An 18,707-nucleotide genomic window follows, 5' to 3' on the forward strand; every position below is an offset into this window, starting at 1 on the left:
TAACGGTTGCCATATTTGCTTCTAACCTGCCCTGAGGCGTTTATAGAAACATGCAGTTTGCTTTTCGCTTACCTGTTTGTAACTCGCCCCAAACCATAAGAAACATGCCTTGAAGTCGATGCAAAGGGATGAAGTTGCGTCTGATTTGGTTGGCGTCCAATCAATGTGCCGTGCTGTATAAACCCGTGTGTATGCAGTCTTATCGAAGTCCTCCAGAGATAAGAGCAGCACCAAGGCTAAATGCCAAAATTTTTCATTTTTGCGGCCCGTCGGCGAACCTTCATTTGCCGTAGATTCTCTATTACGGGGTGCATGAGGCAACTGTGACTAAAATGGGACCCTTTGGTCTCAAAGCCGTAAGTCAGCAAGGGAGGTTATTTCAGTTACGAAAACTTCAAGCCTGCTAAATCCTCAAGAAGTAGACTGTTATCAGCGGGGGAATCTGTAGCTGGAGTGGACTGCTGGGGCGATACTTCGCCGAATTCATAGTTATCTTTCAAGTTCACCAACAATTGGCCCACTTCTTCGTCATACTGGGTTTTGAGATTAGATGTTATCTGTTTTTGCTCAGTCAAGCAATCTTCTTTGGCTTGGCTTCTCAATTCTTGCTCACTCTTGAGTAGCAGGCAAAGCTTCTCATCGAACTTGTTAACAAAGTAGAACGTGCCTGAAATGTGCTTATCAAAAACGACCAATTGTTCTTCAATACATCTATCCATTTCTTCCATGCAAACACCGTGGGCCCATCCAAAATGGTCTGCAATTTCGGTTATGGTGCAGCCATGAAACACATGATAGTGCTGCTTTAGGTAATGGTCCTCGTCTCCTTCATACTCCAGCTTGAATTTCTCATATGAAAATAAGTTCTCCTGTTTTATAAGAAATTCCAAAATAGTCCAGTGTAGGTCTTTTTGCAGCTGCAGTTGTCTCTGGGTGATAACAACGAGACCCAGTCGGCTATAAGTTTTGAGCTTTATCGGGAGGTTGAGGGTCTCGAACATCCCTGTGCACTTTGTAAAATCGGCTGTAGTTATAAGCTCTGTCCCGAAACCTTGTGTGTAAAGCCGATAGCGGTTGTAAGATGCGAATGTGTCCTGGACTGTTATCATGGACGTGGTTTTTGTGAGTTCAGTGTTTAGAAGGTATTCACAAATATGTCTTGCGAGCTCTTCCATGTAAAATGATGATGATTTGTTGGCGGGGATTGGTGGGATGGTTGATATACCGACGTTGTGGGTCTTAAAGTTGTTTTCCTTCTTCACCAACGATCCAAAACTTGATCCTATTTTTATAAGATCCTGGGCTTTGAACATAAATTGCTCCAAATCCTCAAGAGACAGGGAAAGAACCATTTCGTTCCTCTTCCGCTGTTGCTCGCCAAGTTGTTGCAAACTATGAATACCTCCGCCTTTAAGCCTTGTCTCAGTGTTTGCAGAGGATTGGTTGACCTTCGTGGCAGCATCACTAATCCCACCCCGCTGCTCCAACGACTCCCATTTAATTTTATCTATCGCTTGGACGGCGTTTTCCAAGAATCCTGTCTCGCCGCCCTTTCTAAAACTCACCTTAATGTAAGGTTTCTGGTTGGTATACTCCTCGGGCTCTTCTAAAGTGAGCCCCAAGGGGTTTTGGTACAATGGAGAGTCTGGTCTCTCATGAAGAGCAATCTGCTTAGCCAAAACCGACGCCCGGGGTTTAAGTTCTGTGCCACACATTTCACAGTTTCTCATACTTGGATGATTAATAAACGTGCAACGAGGACACTCGTTCTTCTTCAGGTCAGGTTTCGGATCCAGCGCAGGCTCCTTCTTCATAGCGTCCTCTATAACCTTCCGTAACGCTTCTCTCGAAGGAGCAATGCCACACGAAACACACTTCGGTAGGTCGTTCCGATCCACATTGAAGTTTGTAGCGATATGATTATTAAACGAACATATCATGCATGTCCACACAGCACTCGAAACCTCTCTTAGCAGCGCAGTAGACGAATTTGAACTCGATTCCAAGCCTGAAACGCCAGCTGTACCACCACCGTTCGTCTGGTCGCCCTTAAGGTAAACCTTCACCTTAGGCGACGACCTCAAGAACCGTTCCACCAACTCGGCACACAGCACGTCTTGCAAGTTCAACCCTATAGCTTTCTTTCCCCCAGCATCCACATACATGATTCGTTTATTGGTCAAGTACACTCTTCCATTCTGGTGACCGTTGATCTTCAGCTTTCCCTGGTACATCCCCACGCCATCTTTCACATACAAGCTGTGCTCGTTATCTAGAAACACCGGTCGACTGGCCTTGTTTATTGGAACAGCATGCCATATGTTTAGTCGAGACATGAGGCAATTGGCGGTGGTTTGATGAAGAGTGGTTGCTTTAGTGAGTTGAGGCTCGTTAGGTTCTTTAGTATGCGCGCTGATATATAAGATATGGAACATGAATATGGAATATGGGCGGGATGGGGAGGTGTGGATCTGGGGATATGCAATTAGAAGACGCTGGTTGGCAATGGAGGTGGATTTGTATGGTTTTTCTGATCGTTGTTTTCTTCTTTTTATATATACTTTTATGTTTATGGTTCATGACTTTTGGTGGAATGGACTGGTATTGTGGATTGGCTGCGAAAGATGGAGACTACTGTGAATACACGAGTCAGTTCACGGGAGATATGGATAGTATATAGAGTAATTTTTGATGGAGCTTTTCCTAAGTAGCAATCTCTCTATTTCATTAAATGTTGCTCAAAGCTAAAGTTTTCGGAAACTTTCGTTGTCTGGTCGTTGCTTGGTGGCATGTTGACGTTGGTATGGTACTTGGTGCAATGGAAGGTGCTTCACCAGTCAACTGAATACTCGGTGAATCTAAATGAAAAATACTATTTTGAATTCCTCGGCATTGGTTTAGCAATTTTAGTATAACTTCTTGATCTTATGAGTTGTTACGTTACATTGGTAGTGTACTCCTTCACGTACTACTACACCTCCAGTGATGCTACTAACTTCCATCATGGGCAGCCAAAGACGGACACCACTTCAAAACGACAATCGAAAGTTTGGATTATAGTTTACAGCTAGCTGGAAATAACCACATACTAACAAGAATTATTTAAGACCACTCAGTGCACATTTACCTTACCCATGGCTGTCTGAGACAGTGTATACTCTCTACTACCATCCACCAACCACCAACCATCAACACCAGAAACCATCCCAATTTAGGCAACTACCAGAGTTTCATAGGATACAACCGAAAGTGTCAATCTCAACTAATCCAATTCCCTGGGACCACCACTGCTTACCAACTAACATGTCCCTTCTTGGTCCCCACATTTGCACCCAAAACGCTCACCAACCTACCAACCTTCCAGTACCCAATGAACAACAACCAACGCCAATAGCAAAAACCACAATTGCACAATTAGTACACTCGCCCCTTTTAGGCCTACTTTATACTAATCTCCATTTTTCCCAACCTTCTCTCCTTATAAGCCCCACTGGTCCCTTATCCTCTCTGCCCTGCCTCTACTGCGGGACCAATTCACCGTCTCCAGCCAAACCAGCCAAACTTCCACCACCCTGCCAATTCCAACCCCCAGCTTAAACCAACAAAATAAACAAATCAATTTCTACCGTCCAATCTACACCAACCAAAAACTCCAAACACCAACCCTCCCCTTCTTCCCTTCCCATCCATCACCTGTAGCAACTGTAGACGGGCTTTTTCGCAGCCATATTCTTTCCACTGTCAACTCCTATCTGTCCACCAACCACCGATCTGTTCACCAGTGTTTCTTCTCCACTGCCATCTATACCCAGTGAAAGACCGGTAATTGCACCGCCCCAGCCCATTACACCACAACTACCAACGTCAGTCGTCTTTTTCACTCAGTGGGCCACAGATCAAAACAGCCTCCAGTATGGCTTTTCTTCTTAAACGAAACCCAAAGACGCCAGCTGACCTCGTACGGGCGCTAAACGAGCTCATTGGGAAATGGGACTTCAACGTCGACTCAAAGAAGTACCAGGACGACTGCTCTAGGTACTTGAAACAGATCAAGGTGATTCTTCATGGCGACGAAGAACAAGACCCCCAGCCTGACCAGATCCTGGCATTGGCCCAGGAAGTCCACGCTACGGATTTGCTAGGCCATTTGATTCATAACTTACGGAAACTAGACTTTGATCTGCGTAAAGACGTGTTGATCTTGTTTCTGACGCTTTTGCGACGGCAGATCGCCAACGAGAGCCCTACGGCCTCGTATTTGCTCCATCATAGCGAAATCTTGGTGAAACTCATGAAGGGCCCGGAGTATCCTGACGTGGCGCTTGTGTGTGGGCAGATTTTGCGTGATTGCATCAAGTTTGAGCTGATCAATCGGTTTGTGCTTTACCATCCGTTGTTCTGGCGGTTTTTCAAGTATGTCCAGCAGCCGCTCTTTGAAGTGGCTACAGACGTGTTTGTCACGCTCAACGCTTTGCTTACAGTACATAAGAAGCTTGTGGCTGAGTTTCTTCTGGCAAACTGTGCTCAGTTTATTGAACATATCAACGAGCTCATCAAGCTGGATAACTACGTGACGAAAAGGCAGTCTGTACGTTTATTACGTGAGCTTGTGCAGCAGAAACTGAACCAGCAGTTCTTGATGAGCTACTTTGACGACGCCAAAAGTCTTAAGATTGTGATGATCCTTTTAAGTGATAAGCTGAAAAACGTGCAAGTGGAGGGGTTCCACATCTTCAAGTTCTTTGTTGCAAAGCCCAAGAAGTCTCCTAAGATCATCGACATATTGGCGAAGAACAAAGACAACTTCCAGCATTTCTTCGATAACTTTGACGTCAACAACACCGCTCCAGGCCTGGTTGAAGAGCGTGACTACATCTTACAAGAGATCCAAAAACTAGAAGCGCCACACTAGATCGGCGCCGATTAGATATATATAGTAAATTGAGGGTATTCGGGTAACTTTGGGGTTTAATCTAACCCACCACTCTAGACCAGTTCTCGAACTCCTCCTCTCCGTATTGGATCTTTCTGAGCCATTCAGCAACCTGGATAGTCAACTCACCAGCGTCGCCAGCAGCCAATGGCACGGAAATGTCCTCACCCTTCCAGCCAATGGTCTTGATTGGCGAAACAACGGCAGCGGTTCCGGAACCGAAAGCCTCCACCAACTCACCATTGGCAGCTCTGTCTTTGACTTCCTGGATGGTGAACTTTCTCTCAGAGACAGTCCACTGGTCCTGGGGCAATCTGGCTTTAGCCAAAGCCAACACAGAGTCTCTGGTGACACCCTCCAAGATGGTACCGTCCAAAGGAGCAGTGGCCAACTCGTTCTTGCCGGTCTTTGGGTCCTTGAACACGAAGAACACGTTCATGGTACCGACCTCGGTGATGTAGTTCTCTTCACCGAACAACCACAAGTTCTGCTGGTATCCTCTGTTAGCAGCCTCCAACTGTGGCTTCACGCATGGGGCGTAGTTGGCACCCAACTTCTTGTCACCAACACCACCTGGCCAGGCTCTGACGGCGTAGTCGGTGGCCTCCAAAGAGACTGGCTTGAAGCCAGTGGAGTAGTAAGGACCAACTGGCGATGCAATAACGTACAAAAGCGCTCTGTCTGGGACAGCAACGCCAAGGGTAGCAGAAGTACCAATGATGGTTGGTCTCAAGTACAAGGAGTAGCCCTTACCCTTTGGAACAAAGTCCTGGTCGAGTTCCACGAACTTGCTGACCAACTTGACGAACTCCTCGCCGTCGAAAGTAGGCAAGACGATTCTCTCAGCACTCTTGTTCAATCTCTTCATGTTCATGTCTGGTCTGAACATTCTGATCTTGTTGGACTCGTCTCTGTAAGCCTTCAAGCCTTCAAAGGCCTCGAAACCGTAGTGGAAAACGATTGTGGATGGGTCAAAGGAGAAGTTATGGTAAGGGTTGATTTCTGGAGTGCCCCAGCCCTTCTCGGCGGTCCATTCGACCTCCAAAATATGGTCAGTGAAGGTTTTACCAAACACCAACTGGTCGTTTGGAAGCTTCTCTTTAGGAGAAGAAGTCTTTGTGATTTTCAAAGCAGAAGCGTCTAAAGGAGCCTGAGTCATTGTGGCGGTGGAATATGAAAAAAACCTTGGTCTAAATAAGTTAGGTCTAAATAAGTTAGTTGGAAGTCTAAACAGAGCCAAGCGGGACGATAGGCTCATGGAAGGAGAGTGGTGGTTGGAAGAGTAATTTTTCGCTGGGCTGAAAAACAAAAAAAAAAAAAATTGGTAGGCAACCAACATCCCGACGACGTCACCATCCTCTCAATTGCAAAAGTCCCCCCCTTACTGTAAATCCCAATTCGTCGACATACCTTTACTGAAAGTGAGACTTGATTTGACTTTTTTTCGTTCCTTTCAATGTGTGGAGACTCGGTTCCTTTATACTTCCCAATGCCACTTTTCACCCCGCCGTGAGCGGCCGGCCCATATTCAGTCAGAGGGTTGAGTCAGACTCGCCGCGAACAGCCGAAAGGGCTCTGCGGCTTGACAGTAGTTGAAAGAAAAGGGCCTTTTGGATGGATAAATGGAGGAACGAAAAGGAATGGGTTTGAATTGGTCGGCCAAATATGGAAAGGATATTGGGGGATATTAAAAGGATGTTTGGGAATTGGGCAGATGGAATGGCTGCGCTTGTATAGAAGCAGGTAGGCCTGGACCGGTACCGGAAGGGTATAGGCTGGAGGAAGTGGCTCGAAGTGACAGATTCACTAATTGACTTTCTGTCAACCGAAGATTGGTTGGTTCATGTGGATTGAAAATTCAACTGCTTCCTTAATACCCACGGGTATTTCCTGTTTCTTTGTCTTCTTGGTTCCAGGCTTTTCTGCTATTTAGTGACTCATTTGCAGCCATTCTCTGCTGAAAGGCTTATCCACATCCCTAGTAAACTCTTAAATTTTCAATGTAGCTTCCCTGAACATACATTCTTCCGTCCTTCGATATCTTCACCAATTCGGCATTCTGAACCGTCTTTCGGGACGTCCATACCGTTCTGTACCGCCCCACGTTGACTCCATTGGCTCGGATCACTCTGAGCACTTCAGACTTCCTCGAAACCCACGTATCTGGACGAGCTTTCTTGATGTAATCCTTCGTGATGAGCGTATTGGTGGAATCGATATCTCCAAGCGTAAGCACTTCCATCTTTAACCGCCCTGAAAGTCTTGGTATCACCACATCATTTGGAGACAACCTCGACTTGGCCTCTGCCTCGGTAACTATATACATTTCATTCTCTTCGGGTTTGACAGGACCGTCAAAAACACAATCTGTTTCTTTGGTTGTAGGTGCACGAGCACATTGAAGGAAGAGCTTCTCGTCCTTGTCCTTTGGTGCAAACGCTGTGTATGTATGGTAAAATGCTGGAGTAAGCTCAATATAGTGGTTGGGCACCTCTTTAAGGTGCTTTGCTAAATGGCTTGGTCTGACCAATGTGTTCTGGTACTTTGCCTCGGGCTGGAAAAGGTTCTTCCATGTATAATATCCCGATTGCATGAACGAAAGTTCGTGAGTCTTGAGCTGTCTTGGTTTTGCTTCACATTGGTCAAATGCTTCAAGAGCAGGCTGGAATCCTTTGACTCCCAACCGCTCCCAGTCTATGTCGGTGACGTTTCTATCATTTGGTGTATCTCTAAAGTTGTCCACCAACTTTCTATCCGAATTGGCAAGTTTCAGCCATAAGGTTTGAATAAATGAACGCTTGTATGACGACGTTTTTGCAGATTTAGCATGCTGGCGAAGGTTCTGTAGCCTCTCTTCGAACTGCTTTGCAGAATGGACACCATACTTGGAAGTGTACCATAAAGGATGTGCTTCAGTAGAAAAGACCCAGTTCTTTCTGGACATAAATGGCTTATGCAAAAACACCTCATCAGCTTCGTCAAAAAGCAAATACAAGTACTTGAGCAGCTCGCCCATAACAAAAGTCTCCATTCTGTTCTGAAGCTTGCCTGTCTTGACATCCTGGTAACCAGCCAATCCGCAAACAGCCATAAATCTTGTTTCAAAAACAGAAAGAATACGAAGACCAATCTGCAAGTACATAGGGTCCTTGGTGGCCCTGAATAAATAGTATGTGGACTCGATGAACTCTGGACGTAATGGGTACCATTCGAGGTTGATAGCGTTGGCAAGCTTCTCCTCTTCCAGATCTAGTCTCGAAGCAGGACTCAAGAAAGACCATCTTTCAGGTACGGCATCAAAGTAGTCCCACATTTTCATATAAATAAGGTGGCTCAGTATAGCATCTGTAAGTCTACCAGATAGAACCTGAAGACCAGCCCAAAAAGCACCTAGAGAGTCAATCCACGTAGACACAATCTCTCCACTTCCAGTGTTAACATTGGCAAAGATTGTTGGATCGTGGATACCGTTGCTCTGAGCCAGGTGTGATAAAAGCGCCATGTAAGCTCTACTGAACACCAGCCACAAGCTCTTATCGTTGAATATAATGGATCCCTTAACAGCGTACTCGTAGAAAGAGTCGACCAGCGCTCCCACGCCTGTAATTGAGTCGATCCATTCGGATTTCACCGGATCGATGGTCATAGATAAGAGGCCTAGCACGGACCGAGAGTGCCAGATCTTCCAGAACGAAATACTCGTCAACTTCTCGAATTGCATGTCGCCAGTAAGTTTCAGAAGAAGTGCAAACTCCACATACGGCGTGGTCACTCCAGAAGTGCAAGTCACATCGTTCAAGTGCAGAGGCACAGCTTCAAGGCCCTTGGCAAGGTTGACCCTTGGAAACGGCAAGTTCGTTTCTGACTGGTAAGCTGGAATCAAGCGAATTCCCAAATCATACGCTAGAAGAAGCAAAAAGCCATCATACTCTTCACAAATCCTTCTAATCTCGTCATACTTCTCCTCCATAGGCCACGGCACGTCTGTAAGCATCAAATGGGCCGAAAGAAGCCCACCAAGCCACCGAATCAGCGCCTCAAACACCTGAACAATCGTATCCTGCTCAAAAAGCGTCGCCTGGTTTTCATGCAAATACGCCAATGCCTTCTCGAGCTGGCTCCAGTCCTCCATCACGAAAAGCAGGTCTAGGTTGTCTATCACAGTCAGCGACACATTCGCCAAAGCGTCGTTCCTCATATTCAGTGGATTCGCATAGTCAGGCCCGTACGGTTCACACGTAAGCGGTCTCACCTCGTCTGCTGGGAACCCAAACGCCATGTACGAGTCCCAGGCATGCTGGAAAAGTGATCTGGTATGAGCCTTGAGCTCACGAAGGTGATCTGGCGTGAACGCAGCGTGCTGGTCGTATCGAAGTGCCAATGTGGGCGGTAGAAGCACCGCTAGTACGGCATACTGTAGTAGAGAAAGCATAAGGATGTGGTGTTGGGGCTGGAGTTGGAGCAAGTGGTGTAGAGCGTTGGTGATGGTGGAGTGCACAAGAGGGTACTTGGCTGGAGAAGGTGGGATGGGATGGGAAAGGATGGGAAGTGGGTATTTTGGGAGGATGTTTGGGGAATGGATTGTTTGGAGGTGTTAGATTTGGTTTAGTCTTTTTCTGGGTTGTTTTGGTGGGTTGGGTGTGGTTTGGCGGTGGACTGTGGAGGTGTGGTCTTGTGAGCAGTAGCTGTATTGGTAGATGCTGTGGAGGGACAAGAAAGGTAGTGAAACTTGGAGAAAATTGTAAAGCAAGAGGTTTTAGATCGTTTAGTTTGATATGAAGTGTTTATTGGTTAGTGATTTGTTTGTCTACTTAAGGAGTATAAGTGTAGTAGCTTGAGTACTACAGTCTAGGAAACACAGGCAACCTAGAAACTTAAAGCTACACCAATTACCCTTTTACATATAATCTCTTAGTTCTTCTTCTTACTTTTTTCTCTACCCCTCCCTAAAATGAATAAATCGTATGAAGTATATGCAAGGTATTTAATTATTAATTGATATTACTTCTTCTTCTGTCTGCTGCCCTTGGGGATTCTGGAGAGCCAGTAGAACCCAATGGTCAACACAAAGTCAAACACAATAAAGCCAATAAACACACCGATATCTCTCCATCTGGTGTGGTAATCGGCGTTGATGGATTTCAAGAACGGACCGGTATCCTTCATTGTACAGAAAACACATCTAGGTCCGTTATCCTCGATTTGAGTTAAGTACCCACCTGCTTTGGCCATATATGGAGCCATGTACTGGTTACACAGCATGCCTTGAGGAGGTGCAAAATGGAGAAGCTCGGAGTCTGAACACTCGACAGTCGAATGGGCCAAACCAACTGAAAGCACCACCGAAACCAAGTACGTAAATGGATTGAAACGGTACATGAAAAGCCAGAACTGGGGCATTTTATCTTTTGGAACCAACACACCACAGAAGTTCAAACATGCTGTGAATAAGAAGATGGAAAGGTTAGCTGCGTTCTCTGCCAACTCAATAAACGAAATACACAACTGTGCCATGGAGGATGTGTAAATGTAGAAAAGCACAATGGTAAACCACATGGTAGCTCCACGCAGATTCACGGTATCTGTTTCAGTGGCATTATGGTAAAGGCCAATCGGATAGTACCAACAGAAAAAGGCAGCAGTTCCACAGATAACGTTCCATGGAATCTCTCCAGTGATCTGGGCACAGATAAATGCAAACCATGAGAAGGTCTTGGAAGGTCTTTCACGAGCTTCGTATAAGGATCTCTGGGCGACAAAGTGTGGAAGGTATTGATGGGAAAGGGTAATGAAAACAAGGAAGAACATGAACACCGAGAACATCTGGTTTTGAAGACCCTGAAGGGTTTTATCAGCGTTGAAGAATGCAAAACCATTGAACAAAGCAGTCGAAACAGCCAACACAGCCTTGGATAAAGTATACGAAGGCGTTCTCCAACACTGTTCAAAGACTCTCTTGGTTACCAAAAGGTACTGCAACAAGTAACCAGCAGCATAAGACTTTTGTCTATCTGGATCGTCATCTTTAGGTAACTTGACAAGTTCCTTCTCCATAGTATCAAGTTCCTCTTGCACTTTAGCATATTCGTCAGACTTAAGCCAAACATCATAGTAGTCCTGGTCAGCGTGACTACCTGGAGCAGCGCCAATGACTTCCAACATCCATTCGACTGGGTTGGCATGTGGGGACATTTAGCTGCACCGTACTTCTCAAAGTAGTCAATAAGCGTTTGACAGCTGTGGCCTAAATCTCCAAAATACACAGTCTGGCCACCTTTCTGTAAGAACAAAAGACGGTCAAATTCTTTCATCAAAATAGCTGAAGGCTGGTGAATGGTACACAAAATGGCCTGGCCATGGTCAGCCAACTTTCTGATCAATTTACAAATCGACCAGGCAGTTTCAGAATCCAAACCAGAAGTTGGCTCGTCCAAAAACAAAAGTAATTGTGGTTTGGCAACAAGCTCAACACCAATAGTAAGTCTCTTTCTTTGCTCAACATTAAGTCCTTCGCCAGGAACACCAACAACAGCATCTGCATACCTCTCCATCTCCAAAAGCAGAATAATATAGTCAACATAATCGTCCTTTTCAGCTTTAGAAACTGAAGATGGTTGTCTCAAATAAGCTGCAAACTTAAGGGCTTCTCTGACTGTGGAAGTCTGTAAATGCAAATCTTGCTGCTGGACGTAACCAATAGATCTTTGGAATGAAGAGTCCAAGGCTTTACCATTCACCATTCTCACACCGTCGGTGATAATACCAGATGTCAAACGATCAGAAAGAGTGTTAAGCAAAGTTGTCTTACCAGCACCAGACGCACCCATAAGTGCCGTAACCTGGCCTGGCTTCACCCAACCATCCACATTATTCAAAATAACTCTTTGCTCAGTTTTGATCTTCACCTCGTACTTAAGATTACGCCAGTGAAGGATCTCATTGGAAACTGGAAGCTTAGCATCACTCAGGGTTTGGGAATTTTCAGAATCACGAGCATCGTAGAAGTTATCTTCGGCCTTCATTCTCTCACTCTCACCGGTCTCGATATCCTTCCTTCTCTTTCTTTCTTGTTTTAAAGCTTTATGCTGGAACACCAAGATCTCTCCATTCTGCATTGCACCCTTGTTATACTCAACCAAAGTGATATAAACACAAAGGAAGAACAAAGTGTACGCCACGAGAATACCCCAGTTTCTCCATTTATGACTGTTGTAGTACTCGAAAGAAAGTCCAATGTATGCATCTCCATTGACGGTAGGGCTACCTGGAACGGCTCCCACAACTCCACAAACCACATTAGGCCCAACTTCAGGGTAACTTCCTCCTCTTGGAACCATAGAGGCACAAGGGAAGTTTCTGTCGTGGAACTCGTTTGTGATCAAACTTTCAAAAGCATAGGCAACTGGGTCAATGTAGTTGATCCAACGACACCATCCATGCATACTATTAGGTGGAATGACAAAACCAGTAAACACAATTAAGGTGAAAAGCAAAAGGGATGCAGGTGTCATGGCTTGTTGCAAGGAAGTGGTAGCTGAACCGATACTTCTGAAAATATGGGACATGGCCAAAGTACAAGTAAAGTTGATAAGCCAGTAGAAGAAGAAATGGCCAGCGCTTTGTCTCAATTGAACCACAAAGTAAAGAATCAAGTTGAAGCCAATGGAGGTAATGATTTTAGGTGGAAGTTCGGTAATGATAGACGCTAGAGCATCTGCAGCTGGACGGTAAAGGGCAAACTTCTTGTGTTTCTCAACCACCGGTCTGGCCTCGTATAAGGAGAAGACCTCTAAAAGGGAGCAAAAAGCATTAAACAACACTGCAAAGAAAAGCACAGCCGTACGTGAATAGAACGATTCGGTGTTGAACTGAAGGTTCTTGAAAATCGTCGCAATAAGCACAGAAACGATGATGTTACACACCACATTGGAAACAGTAACAGATGGATCACCCCGAAGACGAAGCATATTTCGTTGCATAATGTATCTGACTTGCATGTCGAAGGAAACAGTATAAGAAGACTTGGCTCTTGTTCTGGAAGTCTGAGTAGCCAAGTGGTGTTCCTTGAACCGTTTAGCTCTAGCATTGATATCTTCTGAGACAAGGTATTCGTCAATCTCTTCCACGAGAGCAGCACGTTCTGGAGAATTCTGCCATATATCGTAAAACTCCTTTGGTGTTCTAGGAACCTTATCTTCGAATCCGTATTGTGGCTCTCTCTGACTAGGATTCGTCAAGGACGTCAAGAAGTCAGCGGTAGTTTGCCTTTGCGGGCAGTGCCAGCCCATTCTAACAAAGTATTCTTTAGCATATGAAGTGCTTCCAAAGAAGATCTGGTAGCCTTCGTAAAGCAACACAACCTTATCAAACAAATCATAAGTATCTTGAGAACACTGGTAAATAGCCACAAGCGGTGTGGCATTGCAAATCGTAGCAGATGTCTTTAAAGCTCTAATAAACTCCAACGCCGTAGCCGAATCAAGACCTCTAGTAGAATTATCCCAACACTGTAAACTGGCCTGGGAAAGGTAAACTTCAGCGATAGACACTCTCTTACGCTCACCTCCAGAAACACCTCTAACGAAATCGTTACCGACCTTGTGTTCTTAGTATGAGAAAGACCGTACGTCGCCATAGCCACATCAGCCATATGCCTGGAGTAGTCCTCACGAGAAATACCCGCTGGACGGTTCTTTGGGGTTCGAAGTTTGGCTGCAAACTGTAACGTATCACCCACTAACATATGTGGAAAATGACTCTCGACTTCAGCACAATACACCACATCGCCACGAAAGTGGTGAGATATATCGTGAGGAGTAAACCCGTCGTACAGAATGGTGGAGTTCTTATCCACATTCACACCGTGTGTTTGAGTAGCCAACGTCTTGAGAAACGTAGAACAACCAGCGCCTGGACGGCCCAAGACGACTGTAAGCTCACCAGGCTTAATCAACCCGTCCATCGGCTTCAAAATGTCAAACCTGATTGCATCCCTATACGCTTTGTTGTGGCCCTTGATCCACTGCATTGTAGTCTTATAAATGACATTAGCAAACGTTGCCTGGTAATCTGAATCTGTAGAGTGTCCAAACACACTCAAGTTCTTATACGCCACGCCCAACAGAGCTGATTTAAAGTAGTCATCGTCCAGATCCACCAACTTTCGTAAATTTTTCACCCAGAAGCGCAGATCAAACTTCTCTGAGTTAGGATCAAGCCTAGCGTCAGCTGAAGTGACCGGATTCTCTCCGTGAACCTGAGACTCATGGCTCATAAACCGATACAAGGCATTTTCAGCCGTTTCTGAAGACAGCGCTTGGCCTTCACTATGCTGCTGGATATCCCTAGCAATGTCCTTGATTTCAGCCTCCACCGCAGGCGTAAACCCTTGGTAAGTGCTCAGCGACCGAGAAGACATAACAAAGATAAAATGAAGAACAGAGTAGTATTTAGATAAGATCTGCGGGCTATATACGGGGCGATGGCCCGAGGAACGCTGGGATGCCTGGAGACCGCCCAAAGGGGTCAGGGCATGGACATCATCTGAGGTTTTTCGCAGCCAAAGTGGAAAAGTAGGGTGGTTCCGCCGCATGCCACCTGAAATTGGCCCCAGCTGGTTTTTTTAACTGGGGTTTTTGGATGGTAGAGGAAAGCCGTTGGCTTTTTGGATTATTATGGAATGTCCTTTTTTATTGTCACTGTGTGAGCTTCAAGTTGGGTGCAAATTGTGGGTTCCGCGGGACGCCAGTTGAGTAAAGCTACAGATCGACAGACTTTAGGAATAGCCGAGGATGTAGAAACGTAGAAGCAAGAAGGTTTGGCTAGCCAGGGCAAAAGCAGTCAGAAAGGAGCCATTTACGTATAGAAATCGCTTCTTGGAGTTAACGAACCGAGGAGGGCTATGCTAAGGTGGTCCTCGGTAGGTTAGTGTATGGAGCCAGTGAGGGAAGGATAAGGTATGGCAAGTGTAGGAAAAGATGGAAGAGTGGTGTTATGTTTATTATTGTTACATGGCTTTGTTGGTTGGGCTGGTCGTACGAGATTGGGTTTGCTTTTGGGGTCAGTTTGGAGTTTTAAGGGTCCTTGGGTGGAGGGTTGGTGGATGTGGAGGGTGGTGGTTGCAGTGGTTGTACTGTTACTGGTGGTCAGCGAAGGTGAGTATGTATTTTGGGTATTTAGTTGGTAGACTTCTGTGTGGTTTCGAAATTTGGTTATATGATGTGAATTAGCTGTGCTGGGTTTGTTTTGGTACTTTTTGTAAGGTTGGTGAACTTTTGGTGGTGGTTGTAGAGTATTGGTTGGGCTGGTACTGTTGTGGTACTGTAAGTGAGACAGTAGAGGATGTAGAGGGTATCAACAAATGGCCATGTAGAATAGTTTTTTACTTTTGTTTTATGTTAATCTTCTTCTATGGAATGGCCTGATGAGGAAAAATTGATCATTTAATAAAAAAGTATTTGTCATGCTTGGTAAGTTTGTGGTTGTTCTGGGTATCAACAGAGTCAAGGTTAGTTACAGTACAAGGAACCAAAGAAGTCAGTTTCAGGCGTACTTATTGGAAAACACCGCTGAATAAATTAGAATCTTCAATTTTTGCTACAAATGAAGATAATTTTGGATTTTTCTAACTATTTTCCTTTATTGTGTGCCTTTTTGTATGGGCCTAGATTCACCTAGTTTATGGTTATACTGTGGATTTCGCAGCCATTACACAAAAGTAGTGAGAAAAGTTGGTTTGAGAGAAAGTATGTAAATACTATAGATCAAATTGACAATAAAAAAATCAAAGCAAAAAATAGAACTTTTCGACTAAACAGCCACCGAGCTATCGGGGGGTGCTTTTAGAATTCAAATATCTTCGTTTTTGGTGGATTTGGTGGATTTGGCAGAGGGTTGATTAAGTAAGGGGAAATCATCATGCCCTGGACTCCACTACCTTCTCGTTTCATTATTCCAGAAAAGCACAGCTTCTCCAATCTTACCTCCCCTACAACAACGAATTCCTAACTTGATTGTTTATTCGACCGCTTGGGGCCGATTCGAGCGTGGCTCGCTATATATTACACTCTGGCAGAACCAGAATTGAATGCAGATGGTGGGCCTGCGCTAGACAGACCTTTAGTTTCATGACAACAAGTGCCATTTTCTTTGCTTAACGGTATGGAGCATCGGCGTCAATACAGTACTGCAACTCCTGCTCCCACTTGTCACCGTTGGCCAACAACTTCTCCTTGTTGTACAACAACTCCTCACGAGTAGCGGTGGAGTACTCCACGTTAGGACTCTCCACAATGGCATCAACAGGACAAGACTCCTGGCAGTAGCCACAGTAAATGCACTTGGTCATGTCGATATCGTACTTGTAGGTTCTTCTAGACCCATCGACTCTCTCCTCAGCCTCAATAGTAATGGCCTGAGCTGGGCAGATGGCCTCACACAACTTACAAGCAATGCATCTCTCCTCACCGGATGGGTATCTTCTCAAAGCGTGTTCGCCTCTGAAACGAGGAGAAATAGGTCCCTTCTCGTATGGGTAGTAGATGGTGTATGGCGAACGGAAGAACATCTCCATACAAATGTACATGCCTCGAGCAATCTCGTTCAAGAAAAAGAACTTGGTAGCCTTGGAAAGTGCCGATTCGCTCAGCTCCTCCCACGTCTTTGGTCTAGGTTGTCTGAATCCTTTAGGCCACACAGACTGAGTAGACCCACCGGTGGTCAAGTACTCTGGAGAGGCAGCAACGGCTGGTTTGGCGAGCCTGGCAGAGGTGGCAAGGCCACGTAACGTTGTTCTGGAAGCCAACGAGAGCATTTGTGTGGAAGTAGTGGGAAGAATTGTGGAGTATAAGAGAGAGGTTGATTTTGGTGATAGAAGAGATTTTTCTATTGAGCGTAACAGGAAAATGGGTTGCGGTGATTGGCCGCGACATGCGGTCAGTGTGCGCGACATTCTGGGGCCCACTCCCGCGACATGCCAGGGAGAGGGAGGAAAGGTGGTACTAAAGAGAGGTGGAAGAGATGGGGTGAAGGGAGGTCCGGATATAAGGGGAAGGAATGGGAGTTAGGAGTTAAGAGGGAGTGGTTTTTCGTTGTGGGTTTGTGGATTTGTTGGAGAGTGGTTGGTTGATGGATGGTTGATGGATGGTGGTGGATGGCTGCGAAAAGACACAGATTGGTTGGAGGGAAGAAGTACGTGAAGTGGCCAATAAAGGTGGAGGTATTTGTTAAGGTGTGGAGGAAATTAAGAGGGAACTAAGAGGAGGAAGTTATTATGGGGAAAAAAAAAAGAAATGGGGAGGGAAGGTCTGGTTTCGTGGAATATTCATGCTCGCTTTCGGAGTTCGGAATGGAGTCATGATGGGGAGAGTGGGAGTAGATGAAAGGGCAGGATCGGTAGTTTGTTGTAGATAAGCCAATAATGACTTTCAAGATAATTTATGAACGTTTATTCAACGTTTTTGGTATTTTTGGATGGAAACGTTGGTGGACTTTTGGTGTTGTTTGGGCTGGTAGATGTATCTGTGAGACATACATAAAGACGTCATCCGTTGGCAAATGCCTGAGTTGATTTGTATGTCTTACCAGGACAAGGGAAAGTGATGGATTCAGGAAGTAGATCCAGTCTATGGTGTGATATATAGAAGGTTGATGCAGTTTATGGTTTGATCTAGGGAAACTAGGAAGGTTGAGTTGGTCAACGACACATTACCAGACAGAGAACTAGACCCTTTCTAGAACCGTAAAACATACTTAGTGAGCTATATTAAGGACTAAGAAACAATCGACAGATAACCTACCATCATTTCAGTGTCAATGCAGTGAAGCTTGTGCCTTCATGACGGTTGCTTGATATATGGATCAAGCTTTAGCTATAATAAGCAAAGACTTGAAGGTGAATGCCAATAGAAGAGTTTCGTTCAAACTTCAACAAAAATAGCCTGATATTTCCATTTCTTGTTAGATAGAGGTACCTACCATCCAGAATTCATTTTATCAGTGGATTGACACAAGGCAGTCATTTCAACAAATTGGACCAAGGAAAACGTGTTAAACAAAGTTCAAAGACAGAAAAGTAACAGCTGTTCCAGAGACGAGACGAGAGACACGTTTGAGAAAGGAAGATCTTTCGTGTGTTATATCCGTTCCATGTCTTGTAGATCTAGAAGATCCAACGAGGCTACCCGCTTGACGAGAGACAAAGCCAATAAGAAGAGCAATCGGCATATCTTCAACCAATTAGCTCTTTATACGTTAGAAGAAGGTAAATTCTGTTGATGGTATAACTCACTTTGATGCCTCTCCATAGTTAACAGTTAACGGTAGACAGAGTCACCAGTAGTACCAACTTCCCACCATTTCCCCTGCCACCTCTCCATACCTACCTTCCGCCAACGTCGCTCCATCGCCTCCCTCTTTCCATTCCTAAGCCTTGCTGCCAATCCAATCCTCCTCCTCGTCAAAAACGATCGTAAAATGAACAGCCACCTATTGTCTCCCAATACCATGTAAATGCAACCACCTCCAGTACAACGTCACCAACCTCTCATTTCTCCAACCACTCCCTCCAAAACCAAAACAACACCACTGGGCCCCCAATCACCCCTATTCACCATAAAGCGCATCTGTTCGTGCGTTTTGTCCTACACTGCTGTGATTGGAGCATCTCGGTTAATCAGCCCCTTTCAGCGCCTCATCAGATGGATCAGATAACCGTCGGATGGCGATCAAAAGAAGGCTGGTTTACAAGAAAACGAATAATAAAAAAAAAAAAAAA

The 18,707-nt window shown here is 45.2% G+C and overlaps 6 protein-coding genes across 6 annotated transcripts; 1 reads left to right on the forward strand and 5 right to left on the reverse strand. All coding sequences in view use genetic code 12, as the record gives it.

Moving 5' to 3' along the window:
• Positions 1-383: 383 nt before the first annotated feature.
• Positions 384-2,336, reverse strand: VPS36 (ESCRT-II subunit protein; the record flags this gene model as incomplete). The annotated part of the gene is made up of 1 exon (XM_025488656.1): positions 384-2,336. The coding sequence occupies one exon, from the start codon at positions 2,334-2,336 to the stop codon at positions 384-386; it is 1,953 nt and encodes a 650-aa protein (XP_025343423.1).
• Positions 2,337-3,913: 1,577 nt separating this feature from the next.
• Positions 3,914-4,912, forward strand: HYM1 (Hym1p; the record flags this gene model as incomplete). The annotated part of the gene is made up of 1 exon (XM_025488657.1): positions 3,914-4,912. One exon carries the CDS (start codon positions 3,914-3,916, stop codon positions 4,910-4,912), a length of 999 nt encoding a protein of 332 aa, XP_025343424.1.
• Positions 4,913-4,973: 61 nt separating this feature from the next.
• On the reverse strand, positions 4,974-6,092 carry BAT21 (branched-chain-amino-acid transaminase; the record flags this gene model as incomplete). The annotated part of the gene is made up of 1 exon (XM_025488658.1): positions 4,974-6,092. One exon carries the CDS (start codon positions 6,090-6,092, stop codon positions 4,974-4,976), a length of 1,119 nt encoding a protein of 372 aa, XP_025343425.1.
• An 819-nt stretch (positions 6,093-6,911) lies between these two features.
• Positions 6,912-9,365, reverse strand: CXQ85_005055 (alpha-1,2-mannosidase MNL1; the record flags this gene model as incomplete). The annotated part of the gene is made up of 1 exon (XM_025488659.1): positions 6,912-9,365. The coding sequence occupies one exon, from the start codon at positions 9,363-9,365 to the stop codon at positions 6,912-6,914; it is 2,454 nt and encodes an 817-aa protein (XP_025343426.1).
• A 569-nt stretch (positions 9,366-9,934) lies between these two features.
• Positions 9,935-14,351, reverse strand: CXQ85_005056 (pleiotropic drug resistance family ABC transporter; the record flags this gene model as incomplete). Its single annotated transcript, XM_025488660.1, has 3 exons — positions 9,935-11,103; positions 11,124-13,530; positions 13,575-14,351. 3 exons carry the CDS (start codon positions 14,349-14,351, stop codon positions 9,935-9,937), a joined length of 4,353 nt encoding a protein of 1,450 aa, XP_025343427.1.
• A 1,734-nt stretch (positions 14,352-16,085) lies between these two features.
• Positions 16,086-16,745, reverse strand: CXQ85_005057 (uncharacterized protein; the record flags this gene model as incomplete). The annotated part of the gene is made up of 1 exon (XM_025488661.1): positions 16,086-16,745. One exon carries the CDS (start codon positions 16,743-16,745, stop codon positions 16,086-16,088), a length of 660 nt encoding a protein of 219 aa, XP_025343428.1.
• Between the last annotated feature and the right edge of the window lie 1,962 nt (positions 16,746-18,707).

The sequence above is a fragment of the Candidozyma haemuli genome (genome assembly GCF_002926055.2).
Source record: "Candidozyma haemuli strain B11899 chromosome Unknown I_2014730914, whole genome shotgun sequence".
NCBI classification, from domain to species: Eukaryota; Fungi; Ascomycota; class Pichiomycetes; order Serinales; family Metschnikowiaceae; genus Candidozyma; species Candidozyma haemuli.